This window comes from Salvelinus fontinalis, unplaced genomic scaffold (genome assembly GCF_029448725.1).
Source record: "Salvelinus fontinalis isolate EN_2023a unplaced genomic scaffold, ASM2944872v1 scaffold_0017, whole genome shotgun sequence".
NCBI classification, from domain to species: domain Eukaryota; kingdom Metazoa; phylum Chordata; class Actinopteri; order Salmoniformes; family Salmonidae; genus Salvelinus; species Salvelinus fontinalis.
Genome location: NW_026600226.1, coordinates 588,065 through 607,511, shown reverse-complemented (window position 1 = coordinate 607,511; position 19,447 = coordinate 588,065). Strand labels below are relative to the sequence as shown.

At 49.1% G+C, this 19,447-nt stretch overlaps 2 protein-coding genes across 10 annotated transcripts in view; both read left to right on the top strand.

Moving 5' to 3' along the window:
* Positions 1-4,378, top strand: part of LOC129842144 (uncharacterized) — a 35,604-nt gene extending 31,226 nt beyond the window's left edge. For 6 of the 9 annotated variants that reach the window (XM_055910559.1, XM_055910556.1, XM_055910558.1 and 3 more), the window contains one exon: positions 257-4,378. The gene's annotated coding sequence lies outside the window, so the exon portion shown is untranslated. The remainder of the gene's footprint in view (positions 1-256) is intronic. The other 3 variants (XM_055910557.1, XM_055910553.1, XM_055910555.1) reach the window with 3 other exon arrangements.
* Positions 4,379-5,439: 1,061 nt separating this feature from the next.
* The window catches only part of LOC129842138 (ADP-ribosylation factor-like protein 13B), a 50,323-nt gene continuing 36,315 nt past the window's right edge, over positions 5,440-19,447 (top strand). Inside the window, exons 1-4 of the mRNA XM_055910545.1 lie at positions 5,440-6,454; positions 17,075-17,145; positions 17,260-17,365; positions 17,568-17,711. Of these exons, the coding sequence (XP_055766520.1) occupies positions 6,396-6,454; positions 17,075-17,145; positions 17,260-17,365; positions 17,568-17,711 (380 nt within the window). The 5' untranslated portion in view covers positions 5,440-6,395. The remainder of the gene's footprint in view (positions 6,455-17,074; positions 17,146-17,259; positions 17,366-17,567; positions 17,712-19,447) is intronic.

The window sequence follows — 19,447 nt, the reverse complement described above, 5'->3', positions numbered from 1 at the left end:
ACAGTGGCAGTACACCGTGTGGTGACTGTTCTACTGAACCCAACAGAACAGTGGCAGTACACCGTGTGGTGACTGTTCTACTGAACCCAACAGAACAGTGGCAGTACACCGTGAGGTGACTGTTCTCCTGAACCCAACAGAACAGTGGCAGTACACCGTGAGGTGACTGTTCTACTGAACCCAACAGAACAGTGGCAGTACACCGTGTGGTGACTGTTCTACTGAACCCAACAGAACAGTGGCAGTACACCGTGAGGTGACTGACTGTTCTCCTGAACCCAACAGAACAGTGGCAGTACACCGTGAGGTGACTGTTCTACTGAACCCAACAGAACAGTGGCAGTACACCGTGTGGTGACTGACTGTTCTACTGAACCCAACAGAACAGTGGCAGTACACCGTGAGGTGACTGTTCTACTGAACCCAACAGAACAGTGGCAGTACACCGTGAGGTGACTGACTGTTCTACTGAACCCAACAGAACAGTGGCAGTACACCGTGAGGTGACTGTTCTACTGAACCCAACAGAACAGTGGCAGTACACCGTGAGGTGACTGTTCTACTGAACCCAACAGAACAGTGGTAGTACACCGTGAGGTGACTGACTGTTCTACTGAACCCAACAGAACAGTGGTAGTACACCGTGAGGTGACTGTTCTACTGAACCCAACAGAACAGTGGCAGTACACCGTGAGGTGACTGTTCTCCTGAACCCAACAGAACAGTGGCAGTACACCGTGAGGTGACTGACTGTTCTCCTGAACCCAACAGAACAGTGGCAGTACACCGTGAGGTGACTGACTGTTCTACTGAACCCAACAGAACAGTGGCAGTACACCGTGTGGTGACTGTTCTCCTGAACCCAACAGAACAGTGGCAGTACACCGTGAGGTGACTGTTCTACTGAACCCAACAGAACAGTGGCAGTACACCGTGAGGTGACTGACTGTTCTACTGAACCCAACAGAACAGTGGCAGTACACCGTGTGGTGACTGTTCTACTGAACCCAACAGAACAGTGGCAGTACACCGTGAGGTGACTGTTCTACTGAACCCAACAGAACAGTGGCAGTACACCGTGAGGTGACTGTTCTACTGAACCCAACAGAACAGTGGCAGTACACCGTGAGGTGACTGTTCTACTGAACCCAACAGAACAGTGGCAGTACACCGTGTGGTGACTGTTCTCCTGAACCCAACAGAACAGTGGCAGTACACCGTGAGGTGACTGTTCTCCTGAACCCAACAGAACAGTGGCAGTACACCGTGAGGTGACTGACTGTTCTCCTGAACCCAACAGAACAGTGGCAGTACACCGTGAGGTGACTGACTGTTCTACTGAACCCAACAGAACAGTGGCAGTACACCGTGAGGTGACTGACTGTTCTACTGAACCCAACAGAACAGTGGCAGTACACCGTGAGGTGACTGTTCTCCTGAACCCAACAGAACAGTGGCAGTACACCGTGAGGTGACTGTTCTACTGAACCCAACAGAACAGTGGCAGTACACCGTGAGGTGACTGTTCTACTGAACCCAACAGAACAGTGGCAGTACACCGTGAGGTGACTGACTGTTCTACTGAACCCAACAGAACAGTGGCAGTACACCGTGAGGTGACTGTTCTCCTGAACCCAACAGAACAGTGGCAGTACACCGTGAGGTGACTGTTCTACTGAACCCAACAGAACAGTGGCAGTACACCGTGAGGTGACTGTTCTACTGAACCCAACAGAACAGTGGCAGTACACCGTGAGGTGACTGACTGTTCTACTGAACCCAACAGAACAGTGGCAGTACACCGTGAGGTGACTGACTGTTCTCCTGAACCCAACAGAACAGTGGCAGTACACCGTGAGGTGACTGTTCTACTGAACCCAACAGAACAGTGGCAGTACACCGTGAGGTGACTGTTCTACTGAACCCAACAGAACAGTGGCAGTACACCGTGAGGTGACTGTTCTCCTGAACCCAACAGAACAGTGGCAGTACACCGTGAGGTGACTGTTCTACTGAACCCAACAGAACAGTGGCAGTACACCGTGAGGTGACTGTTCTCCTGAACCCAACAGAACAGTGGCAGTACACCGTGAGGTGACTGTTCTACTGAACCCAACAGAACAGTGGCAGTACACCGTGAGGTGACTGTTCTACTGAACCCAACAGAACAGTGGCAGTACACCGTGAGGTGACTGTTCTACTGAACCCAACAGAACAGTGGCAGTACACCGTGAGGTGACTGTTCTACTGAACCCAACAGAACAGTGGTAGTACACCGTGAGGTGACTGACTGTTCTACTGAACCCAACAGAACAGTGGTAGTACACCGTGAGGTGACTGTTCTACTGAACCCAACAGAACAGTGGCAGTACACCGTGAGGTGACTGTTCTACTGAACCCAACAGAACAGTGGCAGTACACCGTGAGGTGACTGTTCTACTGAACCCATCAGAACAGTGGTAGTACACCGTGAGGTGACTGTTCTCCTGAACCCAACAGAACAGTGGCAGTACACCGTGAGGTGACTGTTCTCCTGAACCCAACAGAACAGTGGCAGTACACCGTGAGGTGACTGTTCTCCTGAACCCAACAGAACAGTGGCAGTACACCGTGAGGTGACTGTTCTACTGAACCCAACAGAACAGTGGCAGTACACCGTGAGGTGACTGTTCTACTGAACCCAACAGAACAGTGGCAGTACACCGTGAGGTGACTGTTCTCCTGAACCCAACAGAACAGTGGCAGTACACCGTGAGGTGACTGTTCTCCTGAACCCAACAGAACAGTGGTAGTACACCGTCCGGTGACTGTTCTACTGAACCCAACAGAACAGTGGCAGTACACCGTGAGGTGACTGTTCTACTGAACCCAACAGAACAGTGGCAGTACACCGTGTGGTGACTGTTCTACTGAACCCAACAGAACAGTGGCAGTACACCGTGAGGTGACTGTTCTACTGAACCCAACAGAACAGTGGCAGTACACCGTGAGGTGACTGTTCTACTGAACCCAACAGAACAGTGGCAGTACACCGTGAGGTGACTGTTCTACTGAACCCAACAGAACAGTGGTAGTACACCGTGAGGTGACTGACTGTTCTACTGAACCCAACAGAACAGTGGCAGTACACCGTGAGGTGACTGTTCTACTGAACCCAACAGAACAGTGGCAGTACACCGTGAGGTGACTGTTCTACTGAACCCAACAGAACAGTGGCAGTACACCGTGAGGTGACTGACTGTTCTACTGAACCCAACAGAACAGTGGCAGTACACCGTGTGGTGACTGTTCTACTGAACCCAACAGAACAGTGGCAGTACACCGTGAGGTGACTGACTGTTCTACTGAACCCAACAGAACAGTGGCAGTACACCGTGAGGTGACTGTTCTACTGAACCCAACAGAACAGTGGCAGTACACCGTGAGGTGACTGACTGTTCTCCTGAACCCAACAGAACAGTGGCAGTACACCGTGAGGTGACTGTTCTACTGAACCCAACAGAACAGTGGCAGTACACCGTGTGGTGACTGTTCTCCTGAACCCAACAGAACAGTGGCAGTACACCGTGAGGTGACTGACTGTTCTACTGAACCCAACAGAACAGTGGCAGTACACCGTGAGGTGACTGTTCTCCTGAACCCAACAGAACAGTGGCAGTACACCGTGAGGTGACTGTTCTACTGAACCCAACAGAACAGTGGCAGTACACCGTGAGGTGACTGTTCTACTGAACCCAACAGAACAGTGGCAGTACACCGTGAGGTGACTGTTCTACTGAACCCAACAGAACAGTGGCAGTACACCGTGTGGTGACTGTTCTACTGAACCCAACAGAACAGTGGCAGTACACCGTGTGGTGACTGTTCTACTGAACCCAACAGAACAGTGGCAGTACACCGTGAGGTGACTGTTCTACTGAACCCAACAGAACAGTGGTAGTACACCGTGAGGTGACTGTTCTCCTGAACCCAACAGAACAGTGGCAGTACACCGTGAGGTGACTGTTCTCCTGAACCCAACAGAACAGTGGCAGTACACCGTGAGGTGACTGTTCTCCTGAACCCAACAGAACAGTGGCAGTACACCGTGAGGTGACTGACTGTTCTACTGAACCCAACAGAACAGTGGCAGTACACCGTGAGGTGACTGACTGTTCTCCTGAACCCAACAGAACAGTGGCAGTACACCGTGAGGTGACTGACTGTTCTACTGAACCCAACAGAACAGTGTAATGTATTATTCATCTGATTTTTTCTATTTGTCTCCTGTAAATATGTGAAGAGTTTGAAAGGCTTATTATTACCTGGGTGTTTGAAACGGGTTTATATATCATCAAGTTCTTGGTGTAAAATAATAAAACACGTTGTTTAAACTGGTTTAAGTCGACCCAAGTCTTTTTATTTATCAAGAGGTACCAGTACATGCATAGGGTGGGGAAGAACTGTGGTTCAGGTTTGATGACTGCGGGGGATGGGCCTTTCTCTCAATTCATCTTTCATTGATTCCTTGTATCTTCTCTCCTTGCCTCCCTTCTCAAAGGGCATTGGCTGTGTTTCAGCGGATCGATACCGTGATGTATCGTGGGTAAATTGACTGATAGTTATTTATGATGCGATGGGTTTTATGTACGTCAGTTTGTTTGACATTTCAGGTGACTGCTAACATACGTAATTGTTTTAAGGTGGTTATCCCGTGGCTCATTTAGCTATTTGATTTTGAATTTTTAGGACCCCTTTATGTATATAAAAACAAAATAGATAAAATACTGAATTTGGTCTTTACTACTATAGCCCACAAAAAACGATCGAATAACTAATTCATAAAAGACAATAAAGACAGTCCAATAAATCATAAGGAATAATGTTCATTTAAGGTTTTGAAGTGTCTGCTGTATATCTAGGAGATATAAGAAAGCTCAGGAAATATATTTGTTTTTTGGACATATTTAACCCCTTAATGTTGTTGGCACAAAACGACTTCCATTTATTAGTATGGGTTACCTTCAGACAAGTCCCATGACACCATGAGAGTCATCTTTAGAGTGGTCATATTAGTTTTGTAGGCTAAACCGTTCAGACGCTACAAACATTTTTGTGATGTGTCATGGTCTAACAAATACCGCTGTAGCTTGGTCACCTTCCACCACAGATGTGGACCAGGCAGATTGAGACGCAGCCCAGACAGATTGAGACGCAGCCCAGACAGATTGAGACGCAGCCCAGACAGATTGAGACGCAGCCCATGCAAAAACATTTCTCTAACTTAATCTGACAGATTTTGATGGGGATGTTATTTAGATTGACACACGGGTGCGTCAATAGATTTAAGGATTTCTATTAAAGCCATTTAAAAAAAATATTTTACAAAATCCAGAACACTTGTCATATTTATTAGACCCATGTAGTTCCACGCTTTGTCCACAGAAGGTGCTGTTTCGGACGTTTACAGTAAAAGTTGTCACTAGTTACCGCAGCCACAAAGCGTTTAAGTCTTCATTTAAGGTTAAGCATAAGGTTAGCAGTGTGGTTAAGGTTATGTTTAAAACCAGATTTTTAAGAAATTGAAGGAATAGTCAGGGTTTAGTAATAGTTATGACTTTGTGGCTGTGGTAACTAGTGGCGACCGTAAAAGAGGGTGCCTGATTTCTCGACCACTGATGATGACGCAACCACGGCTCTGCAGCCATAGCAGCCAAACACGACGGCGTAAACAAAAACGGATTCCAGAAATATTTTTCTCACTGAAGAGATCTTCATGAAGGAATATTACATTTCCTTTTTTGAAATAGGGTTGGGTTTACCTGAAACTTGTCCCAACAAAGCCAGCTGTACGTGAAACTAGCTACGGTCGCTAGCAGCGCCTAAACGCTGGCGTTAGCTAGCTGCATTGTATACTAGCTAGGTTAGCTAACTGACGTTAGCTAGTTAACTGTCTTGCCGCTATCTTTTGCAGTTTGGGAAAATACTATACATAATAATAGTTTGCTAGTGTAGTTTAGCAAGGAAACTTACCCGCTAATGTTATTAGCTAGTTCTAGCTAACGTTACAAGCGGGACAATATTTGTATTGCTTTTAAATATTTTTTAATGAATTGTTATCTTATTAACACTTTGTTTTAGCTAGCTATTTGTGTAGGTAGATATCAAGTAAATACAATGATATAGTTAAAGAAGCAACAAGTACACTCACTAGTACTGACAGTACTAGCTGTGTCGCTAGAGTTTTTAGTTTGACAATCCAACGATGTCTAAGAATGGCACTTTTATTGGCCCCTAGGCCTAACTCATGCAGTTGTATGATGATAATGAGCTGAAATGCCGACTGGAGGCATTTGATCCATTCAGAATCGCTGCTACATGACTCGTTTCCGCCATTTATCTGCGTTTGGACAGCAATGTTTAGTCTGATGGCGAATTGTTGCAACTGGTTGAAACGCTGGCGGCAGCCCGCAAGGTGAGTGGCATGAAGTACCTGACTACTAGTTAACTAACGGAAGTTATATTGGCTGGTTATGTATTTAAATATTCACACTATTTTTTTTTTATTGGCTAGTTGATTTGGGAATGGGGTACCAGTGCTGCCAGCCACCCACCCAGTTCACCCCATGTCAGAATCTGTGATTTCATAGAATGTCTTGTTCGCTATTTATCACCCAACAGGTGTGTGTGTGTGGTATGTAGCATGCTGCTGCCTGATTACCGGGTAGTCATGTAACCAGTAACTAAGGTGCTAAACTACAGCCACTGTTAGCAGATGTCACTCCTTAAAACTACAGAAGTGCCCCCCCCCCCCCCACCCAGAGCCGGATTAAAAAGTCATAAGCCCCAGGACTGTTATTTTATATGTTGTCTTTCATTCTGTTTGATTTCATGATATGCATATTCTTATTATAAAATACATGTGTGTTGTTGACTGTGATAAAGGCACAGGATCCTAGGCAGTGTGTGAGTTTCAAGTTTGGGGAAGCTTATTTTCACTATAAAAATGTACCTTTTATTATAAAGCATTCTGTGCATCATAACGTTTGCATACTGATGTAAGATAATGTGATGAGTAGATTGGATAGTCATAATTTAGGCTAATAATATAACTCAATCACTGTTGGCCCCAAAATATATAAAAATGTTCAATGCATGGCTGACAGTGGAGTAGGCCTCGGCTACAGGTCAGGGTTCCCCAACTTGCGGCCTTGCAGGTGGGGTTTATTTGGTCCCCCAAATTCTCAGATTATTTGTATATTTTTCTTCTTCTTCTTGTTGGACATAAGACTGTAAAACAACAGGAAATCGGCTCTCAAGTCATTTTTATTTAACGATTATGTTCCCAATTATTCCCACCATAATAGAGACGCACATGATCGTATGTAATGTAAGCAAGGTTTGAAATGATTATTCTAGTCAAACATTATCTGTTTGGGCTTCTTGCAGTCTACAAATGATTTGTAATTATGTTCAGGCTATCCGCTCCAGAGAAAGAAATGGTCCCTCAGCTGAATCTTGTTGATGACCCCTGCTATAGGCTACATTTCTTCCTGCTTTGCAGAGGGAGTTTTGTTGTTGTTTTTATAAACCCATTTCCTTCATATAACTGGAGACATTAGCAGAATCTCTTCTCTACTTTTCAGACAGTCGCAACTGTGGTCCCGTGTGGCTCAGTTGGTAGAGCATGGCACTTGCAACGCCAGGGTTGTGGGTTCATTTCCCACAGGGGGACCAGGATGAATATGTATGAACTTTACAATTTGTAAGTCGCTCTGGATAAGAGCGTCTGCTAAATGACTTAAATGTAATGTAACTCGACAATAAATCAGCCCATATTGCGCAACACCGCCTTTTCCTCCCGACTGAAGGCCATGCCATTTTAAAAACAATCCACAACTTTCATTTATTAAAGAAGCTTAATGATCCTCTGTGGCCAAATCATGCTTTAGTTTAGAAGTATGTATTTCTGTATAGACAGGAGTAGGTTTAATAACACACTTGTTTGTAACCTGTCTTCCCGTTCTTCTGTAGTCCTCAAGCAGCTGTGAAGTCCTGTTCCTCTCTCTGCTTCTCCACCCTGCTTCTCCACCCTAGCTTTGGATGCAGCACCTCTCTCTGCTTCTCCACCCTGCTTCTCCACCCTGCTTCTCCACCCTAGCTTTGGATGCAGCACCTCTCTCTGCTTCTCCACCCTAGCTTTGGATGCAGCACCTCTCTCTGCTTCTCCACCCTAGCTTTGGATGCAGTTCCTCTCTCTGCTTCTCCACCCTAGCTTTGGATGCAGCACCTCTCTCTGCTTCTCCACCCTAGCTTTGGATGCAGTACCTCTCTCTGCTTCTCCACCCTAGCTTTGGATGCAGTACCTCTCTCTGCTTCTCCACCCTAGCTTTGGATGCAGTACCTCTCTCTGCTTCTCCACCCTGCTTCTCCACCCTAGCTTTGGATGCAGTACCTCTCTCTGCTTCTCCACCCTGCTTCTCCACCCTAGCTTTGGAGGCAGCACCTCTCTCTGCTTCTCCACCCTAGCTTTGGATGCAGCACCTCTCTCTGCTTCTCCACCCTAGCTTTGGATGCAGTACCTCTCTCTGCTTCTCCACCCTGCTTCTCCACCCTAGCTTTGGATGCAGTACCTCTCTCTGCTTCTCCACCCTGCTTCTCCACCCTAGCTTTGGAGGCAGCACCTCTCTCTGCTTCTCCACCCTAGCTTTGGATGCAGTACCTCTCTCTGCTTCTCCACCCTAGCTTTGGATGCAGCACCTCTCTCTGCTTCTCCACCCTAGCTTTGGATGCAGTACCTCTCTCTGCTTCTCCACCCTGCTTCTCCACCCTAGCTTTGGATGCAGCACCTCTCTCTGCTTCTCCACCCTAGCTTTGGGATGCAGTACCTCTCTCTGCTTCTCCACCCTAGCTTTGGATGCAGTACCTCTCTCTGCTTCTTCACCCTAGGATGCAGCACCGCTCTCTGCTTCTCCACCCTAGCTTTGGATGCAGTACCTCTCTCTGCTTCTCCACCCTAGCTTTGGATGCAGCACCTCTCTCTGCTTCTCCACCCTAGCTTTGGATGCAGTACCTCTCTCTGCTTCTCCACCCTAGCTTTGGATGCAGCACCTCTCTCTGCTTCTCCACCCTAGCTTTGGATGCAGTACCTCTCTCTGCTTCTCCACCCTAGCTTTGGATGCAGCACCTCTCTCTGCTTCTCCACCCTAGCTTTGGGATGCAGTACCTCTCTCTGCTTCTCCACCCTAGCTTTGGGAAGCAGTACCTCTCTCTGCTTCTCCACCCTAGCTTTGCATGCAGTACCTCTCTCTGCTTCTCCACCCTAGCTTTGGATGCAGTACCTCTCTCTGCTTCTCCACCCTAGCTTTGGATGCAGTACCTCTCTCTGCTTCTCCACCCTAGCTTTGGATGCAGTACCTCTCTCTGCTTCTCCACCCTAGCTTTGGATGCAGTACCTCTCTCTGCTTCTCCACCCTAGCTTTGGATGCAGTACCTCTCTCTCTGCTTCTCCACCCTAGCTTTGGATGCAGTACCTCTCTCTGCTTCTCCACCCTAGCTTTGGATGCAGTACCTCTCTCTGCTTCTCCACCCTAGCTTTGGATGCAGCACCTCTCTCTGCTTCTCCACCCTAGCTTTGGATGCAGTACCTCTCTCTGCTTCTCCACCCTAGCTTTGGATGCAGCACCTCTCTCTGCTTCTCCACCCTGCTTCTCCACCCTAGCTTTGGATGCAGTACCTCTCTCTGCTTCTCCACCCTGCTTCTCCACCCTAGCTTTGGATGCAGTACCTCTCTCTGCTTCTCCACCCTAGCTTTGGATGCAGTACCTCTCTCTGCTTCTCCACCCTGCTTCTCCACCCTAGCTTTGGATGCAGCACCTCTCTCTGCTTCTCCACCCTGCTTCTCCACCCTAGCTTTGGATGCAGTACCTCTCTCTGCTTCTCCACCCTAGCTTTGGATGCAGTACCTCTCTCTGCTTCTCCACCCTAGCTTTGGATGCAGCACCTCTCTCTCTGCTTCTCCACCCTAGCTTTGGATGCAGTACCTCTCTCTGCTTCTCCACCCTAGCTTTGGATGCAGTACCTCTCTCTGCTTCTCCACCCTAGCTTTGGATGCAGTACCTCTCTCTGCTTCTCCACCCTAGCTTTGGGATGCAGTACCTCTCTCTGCTTCTCCACCCTAGCTTTGGATGCAGTACCTCTCTCTGCTTCTCCACCCTAGCTTTAGATGCAGTACCTCTCTCTGCTTCTTCACCCTAGCTTTGGATGCAGCACCTCTCTCTGCTTCTCCACCCTAGCTTTGGATGCAGTACCTCTCTCTGCTTCTCCACCCTAGCTTTGGATGCAGCACCTCTCTCTGCTTCTCCACCCTGCTTCTCCACCCTAGCTTTGGATGCAGTACCTCTCTCTGCTTCTCCACCCTAGCTTTGGATGCAGTACCTCTCTCTGCTTCTCCACCCTAGCTTTGGATGCAGTACCTCTCTCTGCTTCTCCACCCTAGCTTTGGATGCAGTACCTCTCTCTGCTTCTCCACCCTAGCTTTGGATGCAGTACCTCTCTCTGCTTCTCCACCCTAGCTTTGCATGCAGTACCTCTCTCTGCTTCTCCACCCTAGCTTTGGATGCAGTACCTCTCTCTGCTTCTCCACCCTAGCTTTGGATGCAGCTCCTCTCTCTGCTTCTCCACCCTAGCTTTGGATGCAGTACCTCTCTCTGCTTCTCCACCCTAGCTTTGGATGCAGTACCTCTCTCTGCTTCTCCACCCTAGCTTTGGATGCAGTACCTCTCTCTGCTTCTCCACCCTAGCTTTCCATGCAGTACCTCTCTCTGCTTCTCCACCCTAGCTTTGGATGCAGTACCTCTCTCTGCTTCTCCACCCTAGCTTTGGATGCAGTACCTCTCTCTCTGCTTCTCCACCCTAGCTTTGGATGCAGTACCTCTCTCTCTGCTTCTCCACCCTAGCTTTGCATGCAGTACCTCTCTCTCTGCTTCTCCACCCTAGCTTTGGATGCAGTACCTCTCTCTCTGCTTCTCCACCCTAGCTTTGGGATGCAGCTCCTCTCTCTGCTTCTCCACCCTAGCTTTGGATGCAGTACCTCTCTCTGCTTCTCCACCCTAGCTTTGGATGCAGTACCTCTCTCTGCTTCTCCACCCTAGCTTTGGATGCAGTACCTCTCTCTCTGCTTCTCCACCCTAGCTTTGGATGCAGTACCTCTCTCTCTGCTTCTCCACCCTAGCTTTGGATGCAGTACCTCTCTCTGCTTCTCCACCCTAGCTTTGGATGCAGTACCTCTCTCTGCTTCTCCACCCTAGCTTTCCATGCAGTACCTCTCTCTGCTTCTCCACCCTAGCTTTGGGATGCAGTACCTTTCTTTCCTTATCTGCCAATCGTAATAACGAGGTTTAGATTAAATCAGGATTTGTTCAGTTTATTAGACGTCTATATTATTACACAACCCATTTAAAGGGGTATTACACTCAAATGTTAAGATTGTCAAATGTTTTCAAACCTCAAATGTAGTCTTATGATGGATAGTTCACCCAAATATACAAAATGACATTTCATACGTTGTTTTCCTTACCCTGTAATCAGTCGATGGACGAGGTAAAACAGCAATCCATGCTTTGTATTTGTTTAGCATTTACAGCACAAAACCAATGTAAGACAATATCTCTGATGTTAGCATTTACAGCACAAAACCAATGTAAGACAATATCTCTGATGTTAGCATTAATGGCTCTCTAGTCAGGACTTTGGTCCCGTAGGGCTCTGTTAAGAAGTAGTGCACTATATAGGGAATAGGGTGCTGGATGCTCTCCAGGCTCCACTGTGTTGAGATGAAGGTATTTCCCTGTTAGTTACCACCTGCTGTCTAGTCCTGTGAGTCAGCCTGTCCTCAGTGGCCCGGGCTGCGTCCTAAATGGCTCTCTGGGCTCTGTTCAGAAGTAGTGCACTATATAGGGAATAGGGTGCTGGATGTTCTCCAGGCTCCACTGTGTTGAGATGAAGGTACTTCCCTGTTAGTTACCACCTGCTGTCTAGTCCTGTGAGTCAGCCTGTCCTCAGTGGCCCGGGCTGTGTCCTAAATGGCTCCCTGGGCTCTGTTCAGAAGTAGTGCACTATATAGGGAATAGGATGCTGGATGCTTTCCTTAAGAAGTAGTGCACTATATAGGGAATAGGATGCTGGATGCTCTCCTTAAGAAGTAGTGCACTATATAGGGAATAGGGTGCTGGATGCTCTCCTTAAGAAGTAGTGCACTATATAGGGAATAGGATGTCATTTGGGCCTCAGGACTGGAGTTAAGTGGTGTAGGACAGGTTTAAGGACAGGACTCTAGGGGTTGTATCAGAAGTGGTATAGGACAGGACTCTAGGGGTTGTATCAGAAGTGGTATAGGACAGGACTCTAGGGGTTGTATCAGAAGTGGTATAGGACAGGACTCTAGGGGTTGTATCAGAAGTGGTATAGGACAGGACTCTAGGGGTTGTATCAGAAGTGGTATAGGACAGGTTTAAGGACATGACTCTAGGGGGTTGTATCAGAAGTGGCCTGGTCTCTGGCACTGCTGCTTCGCTCTTTGATTACCCCTGGGCTCTCTCCCAATTCCTCTTTCCTCCATTCCTCATATCAGGACTCTTCTCCTCCTCAACATGCATTGGAAATAAAGATCCAATGTCCCTGTTCTCTCTCCTCTGACCTTTTTTCTTTCAACACGTTTTGAGAAAGGAGGTGAGGAGATAGGATGTGAGGAATCAAGGAATTTTTAATTGTAAAAAAATATAAGTTTTAAGAAAGAGCGTCAGGGAGGTGAGACGGGCGACGCAGTGACCCTGTGACACTAAACAGGCAGAGTATCGTGGAGAACACGTGTCCTGCTGTCGAGAGACGGTGACCCTGTGACACTAAACAGGCAGAGTATCATGGAGAACACGTGTCCCGCTGTCGAGAGACGGCGACACAGTGACCCTGTGACATTAAACAGGCAGAGTATCGTGGAGAACACGTGTCCCGCTGTCGAGAGACGGTGACCCTGTGACCCTAAACAGGCAGAGTATCGTGGAGAACACGTGTCCCGCTGTCGAGAGACGGTGACCCTGTGACCCTAAACAGGCAGAGTATCGTGGAGAACACGTGTCCCGCTGTCGAGAGACGGTGACACTAAACAGGCAGAGTATCGTGGAGAACACGTGTCCCGCTGTCGAGAGACGGTGACCCTGTGACCCTAAACAGGCAGAGTATCGTGGAGAACACGTGTCCCGCTGTCGAGAGACGGTGACCCTGTGACCCTAAACAGGCAGAGTATCGTGGAGAACACGTGTCCCGCTGTCGAGAGACGGTGACCCTGTGACCCTAAACAGGCAGAGTATCGTGGAGAACACGTGTCCCGCTGTCGAGAGACGGTGACCCTGTGACCCTAAACAGGCAGAGTATCGTGGAGAACACGTGTCCCGCTGTCGAGAGACGGTGACACTAAACAGGCAGAGTATCGTGGAGAACACGTGTCCCGCTGTCGAGAGACGGTGACCCTGTGACCCTAAACAGGCAGAGTATCGTGGAGAACACGTGTCCCGCTGTCGAGAGACGGTGACCCTGTGACCCTAAACAGGCAGAGTATCGTGGAGAACACGTGTCCCGCTGTCGAGAGACGGTGACCCTGTGACCCTAAACAGGCAGAGTATCGTGGAGAACACGTGTCCCGCTGTCGAGAGACGGTGACCCTGTGACACTAAACAGGCAGAGTATCGTGGAGAACACGTGTCCCGCTGTCGAGAGACGGTGACACTAAACAGGCAGAGTATCGTGGAGAACACGTGTCCCGCTGTCGAGAGACGGTGACCCTGTGACCCTAAACAGGCAGAGTATCGTGGAGAACACGTGTCCCGCTGTCGAGAGACGGTGACCCTGTGACACTAAACAGGCAGAGTATCGTGGAGAACACGTGTCCCGCTGTCGAGAGACGGCGACACAGTGACACTAAACAGGCAGAGTATCGTGGAGAACACGTGTCCCGCTGTCGAGAGACGGTGACCCTGTGACCCTAAACAGGCAGAGTATCGTGGAGAACACGTGTCCCGCTGTCGAGAGACGGTGACCCTGTGACCCTGTGACACTAAACAGGCAGAGTATCGTGGAGAACACGTGTCCCGCTGTCGAGAGACGGTGACCCTGTGACACTAAACAGGCAGAGTATCATGGAGAACACGTGTCCCGCTGTCGAGAGACGGTGACCCTGTGACACTAAACAGGCAGAGTATCATGGAGAACACGTGTCCCGCTGTCGAGAGACGGCGACACAGTGACCCTGTGACATTAAACAGGCAGAGTATCGTGGAGAACACGTGTCCCGCTGTCGAGAGACGGTGACCCTGTGACACTAAACAGGCAGAGTATCGTGGAGAACACGTGTCCCGCTGTCGAGAGACGGTGACCCTGTGACACTAAACAGGCAGAGTATCGTGGAGAACACGTGTCCCGCTGTCGAGAGACTTAAGGAAATCCCGAGCTAATCCTGCTGCTCTCTGGGCCTGGCCTGTAGAGTGGGGGTGTGTGGTTATGAAGTGTGTGTGTGTGTTACACGTTTTCCGTCGGGGTGGCGTACTGTATATTGAGGGGACATGGCTACTAGTGCGTGTCCCTGACGTCCGTCGTGTCAGTGGTCTCTGGGTCTGGTTGAAGCTTCCACATGAAGTCCTCCTGGCTCCAGAGGACTGTCCGCTGAATAGTCTGCTTGATGTCCGTACGGCGGAAGAGACGCAGGCAAGTTTTTCTACACGTTGATGTGTGTGTTGTCAGAATGTGTGTGTGTTGTCAGAATGTGAGTGTGTGTGTTGTCAGAATGTGTGTGTGTTGTCAGAATGTGAGTGTGTGTGTGTGTGTTGTCAGAATGTGAGTGTGTGTGTGTGTGTGTGTTGTCAGAATGTGAGTGTGTGTGTGTTGTCAGAATGTGAGTGTGTGTGTGTTGTCAGAATGTGAGTGTGTGTGTGTTGTCAGAATGTGAGTGTGTGTGTGTTGTCAGAATGTGAGTGTGTGTGTGTTGTCAGAATGTGAGTGTGTGTGTGTTGTCAGAATGTGAGTGTGTGTGTGTTGTCAGAATGTGAGTGTGTGTGTGTTGTCAGAATGTGAGTGTGTGTGTGTTGTCAGAATGTGAGTGTGTGTGTGTTGTCAGAATGTGAGTGTGTGTGTGTTGTCAGAATGTGAGTGTGTGTGTGTTGTCAGAATGTGAGTGTGTGTGTGTGTGTTGTCAGAATGTGAGTGTGTGTGTGTGTGTTGTCAGAATGTGAGTGTGTGTGTGTGTGTTGTCAGAATGTGAGTGTGTGTGTGTGTGTTGTCAGAATGTGAGTGTGTGTGTGTGTGTTGTCAGAATGTGAGTGTGTGTGTGTGTGTTGTCAGAATGTGAGTGTGTGTGTGTGTTGTCAGAATGTGAGTGTGTGTGTGTTGTCAGAATGTGAGTGTGTGTGTTGTCAGAATGTGAGTGTGTGTGTGTGTGTTGTCAGAATGTGAGTGTGTGTGTGTGTGTTGTCAGAATGTGAGTGTGTGTGTGTTGTCAGAATGTGAGTGTGTGTGTGTTGTCAGAATGTGAGTGTGTGTGTGTTGTCAGAATGTGAGTGTGTGTGTGTTGTCAGAATGTGTGTGTGTGTGTGTTGTCAGAATGTGTGTGTGTGTGTTGTCAGAATGTGAGTGTGTGTGTTGTCAGAAAGTGAGTGTGTGTGTTGTCAGAATGTGTGTGTGTGTGTGTTGTCAGAATGTGTGTGTGTTGTCAGAATGTGAGTGTGTGTGTGTGTTGTCAGAATGTGTGTGTGTGTGTTGTCAGAATGTGTGTGTGTTGTCAGAATGTGAGTGTGTGTGTGTTGTCAGAATGTGAGTGTGTGTGTGTTGTCAGAATGTGAGTGTGTGTGTGTTGTCAGAATGTGAGTGTGTGTGTGTTGTCAGAATGTGTGTGTGTTGTCAGAATGTGTGTGTGTGTGTGTGTGTTGTCAGAATGTGTGTGTGTGTGTTAGGTAGACAGGGGGGGGCTGTATTAGTGACCTGGGCTGCTGGCTAAGCCCCTCTTACAGTTACCACCTGAACCAGTAATGTCTGAAGGACAGGGTGAGGTGAGGGCAGTACCTGTCTGCCTGCCTGACCGATGCATTAGAGGCTAATATCAGATTATTCAGCGTTTCTGTGTGGAGACCGGTGTTCAATGGTTTCTTTGGAAGTGACTCAAGCTATAAAATCAATATTTATTTATTGTACATTTATTTAACTAGGCAAGTCAGTTAAGAACAAATTCTTATTTACAATGACGGCCTACCGGGGAACAGTGGGTTAACTGCCTTGTTCAGGGGGCAGAATGACAGATTTTTACCTTGTCAGCTCGGGGATTCGAACTCGCAACCTTCCGGTTACTGGCCGAACGCTCTAACCACTAGGCTACCTGCCACCTCTACACTCTAACCACTAGACTACCTGCCGCCTCTACACTCTAACCACTAGACTACCTGCCACCTCTACACTCTAACCACTAGGCTACCTGCCCCCTCTACACTCTAACCACTAGGCTACCTGCCCCCTCTACACTCTAACCACTAGGCGACCTGCCGCCTCTACGGTCTAACCACTAGGCCACCTGCCGCCTCTACACTCTAACCACTAGACTACCTGCCGCCCCTACACTCTAACCACTAGGCTACCTGCCGCCCCTACGCTCTAACCACTAGGCCACCTGCCGCCTCTACACTCTAACCACTAGGCGACCTGCCGCCTCTACACTCTAACCACTAGGCCACCTGCCGCCTCTACACTCTAACCACTAGGCCACCTGCCGCCTCTACACTCTAACCACTAGGCCACCTGCCGCCTCTACACTCTAACCACTAGGCGACCTGCCGCCTCTACACTCTAACCACTAGGCTACCTGCCACCCCAGATATGTCTTGCTTACTAATGTTGCTCTCTATCCTTTATAGAAGGGACACGTCATGAGTCACATGACATGTTGTAGAGTACCCCCCCCATGTGAATTTTGTCCTGCATGTCTTTCTCCTACCACACCTCCATTTGAGTCCCTGTGTCATCTCTCTCGTAATCCACCTTCTCTGTGGTGTGTTTTTAGGAAAATAACACTGGTGATGGTCGGACTTGACAACGCCGGGAAGACTGCTACAGTACGCGGGATCCAGGGAGGTGAGTGGGTCGTCTTGACTTGAATCACTCACTTCTTATTCTACTCTATTAGACATGTGAGATGTTGGCTCGTTCTCTTCGTCGTCGCTGAACGTGTGTCGTGTTCCATCACAGAGAGCCCAGAGGACGTGGCCCCTACGGTAGGCTTCTCCAAGGTGGATCTGAAGCAGGGGAAGTTTGAGGTCACCATCTTTGACCTGGGCGGAGGGAAGAGAATCAGGTCTTTATATACTTGTTGTCTTTCCGACACTCACACCTGCACTTTCTGCCCTGATTCTGCTGATAGGACTATTAAATGGCTAGTGTGCTATAGTGGCTGTGATATGTGGTTGTCCCCCCCCCCCTACTAAACGTGTAGTTGAATGCACTTGCCTGTGAGTGGCTCTGGATAAGAGTCTGCTAAATGACTCCAATGTGATCAGGGGCATCTGGAAGAACTACTACAGCGAGTCGTACGGGGTGGTGTTCGTGGTGGACTCCAGTGATGTGCAGAGGATCCAGGAGACCAGGGACACCATGGCTGAGGTCCTACGACACCCTCGCATCGCTGGGAAACCTGTCCTAGTGTGAGTTACTGTCTGAGCTCTAAACCTGGCCTAGTGTGAGTCACTGTCTGAGCTCTAAACCTGGCCTAGTGTGAGTTACTGTCTGAGCTCTAAACCTGGTCTAGTGTGAGTCACTGTCTGAGCTCTAAACCTGTCCTAGTGTGAGTTACTGTCTGAGCTCTAAACCTGTCCTAGTGTGAGTTACTGTCTGAGCTCTAAACCTGGCCTAGTGTGAGTCACTGTCTGAGCTCTAAACCTGGCCTAGTGTGAGTTACTGTCTGAGCTCTAAACCTGGTCTAGTGTGAGTCACTGTCTGAGCTCTAAACCTGGCCTAGTGTGAGTTACTGTCTGAGCTCTAAACCTGGCCCAGTGTGAGTCACTGTCTGAGCTCTAAACCTGGCCTAGTGTGAGTCACTGTCTGAGCTCTAAACCTGGCCCAGTGTGAGTTACTGTCTGAGCTCTAAACCTGGCCCAGTGTGAGTCACTCTGAGCTCTAAACCTGGCCCAGTGTGAGTCACTCTGAGCTCTAAACCTGGCCCAGTGTGAGTTACTGTCTGAGCTCTAAACCTGGCCCAGTGTGAGTTACTGTCTGAGCTCTAAACCTGGCCCAGTGTGAGTCACTCTGAGCTCTAAACCTGGCCCAGTGTGAGTCACTCTGAGCTCTAAACCTGGCCCAGTGTGAGTCACTCTGAGCTCTAAACCTGGCCCAGTGTGAGTCACTCTGAGCTCTAAACCTGGCCCAGTGTGAGTCACTCTGAGCTCTAAACCTGGCCCAGTGTGAGTCACTCTGAGCTCTAAACCTGGCCCAGTGTGAGTCACTCTGAGCTCTAAACCTGGCCCAGTGTGAGTCACTCTGAGCTCTAAACCTGGCCCAGTGTGAGTCACTCTGAGCTCTAAACCTGGCCCAGTGTGAGTCACTCTGAGCTCTAAACCTGGCCCAGTGTGAGTCACTCTGAGCTCTAAACCTGGCCCAGTGTGAGTCACTCTGAGCTCTAAACCTGGCCCAGTGTGAGTCACTCTGAGCTCTAAACCTGGCCCAGTGTGAGTCACTCTGAGCTCTAAACCTGGCCCAGTGTGAGTCACTCTGAGCTCTAAACCTGGCCCAGTGTGAGTCACTCTGAGCTCTAAACCTGGCCCAGTGTGAGTCACTCTGAGCTCTAAACCTGGCCCAGTGTGAGTCACTCTGAGCTCTAAACCTGGCCCAGTGTGAGTCACTCTGAGCTCTAAACCTGGCCCAGTGTGAGTCACTCTGAGCTCTAAACCTGGCCCAGTGTGAGTCACTCTGAGCGGTAAACCTGGCCCAGTGTGAGTCACTCTGAGCGCTAAACCTGGCCCAGTGTGAGTCACTCTGAGCGCTAAACCTGGCCCAGTGTGAGTCACTCTGAGCGCTAAACCTGGCCCAGTGTGAGTCACTCTGAGCGCTAAACCTGGCCCAGTGTGAGTCACTCTGAGCGCTAAACCTGGCCCAGTGTGAGTCACTCTGAGCGCTAAACCTGGCCCAGTGTGAGTCACTCTGAGCGCTAAACCTGGCCCAGTGTGAGTCACTCTGAGCGCTAAACCTGGCCCTGTGTGAGTCACTCTGAGCGCTAAACCTGGCCCTGTGTGAGTCACTCTGAGCGCTAAACCTGGCCCAGTGTGAGTCACTCTGAGCGCTAAACCTGGCCCAGTGTGAGTCACTCTGAGCGCTAAACCTGGCCCAGTGTGAGTCACTCTGAGCGCTAAACCTGGCCCAGTGTGAGTCACTCTGAGCTCTAAAC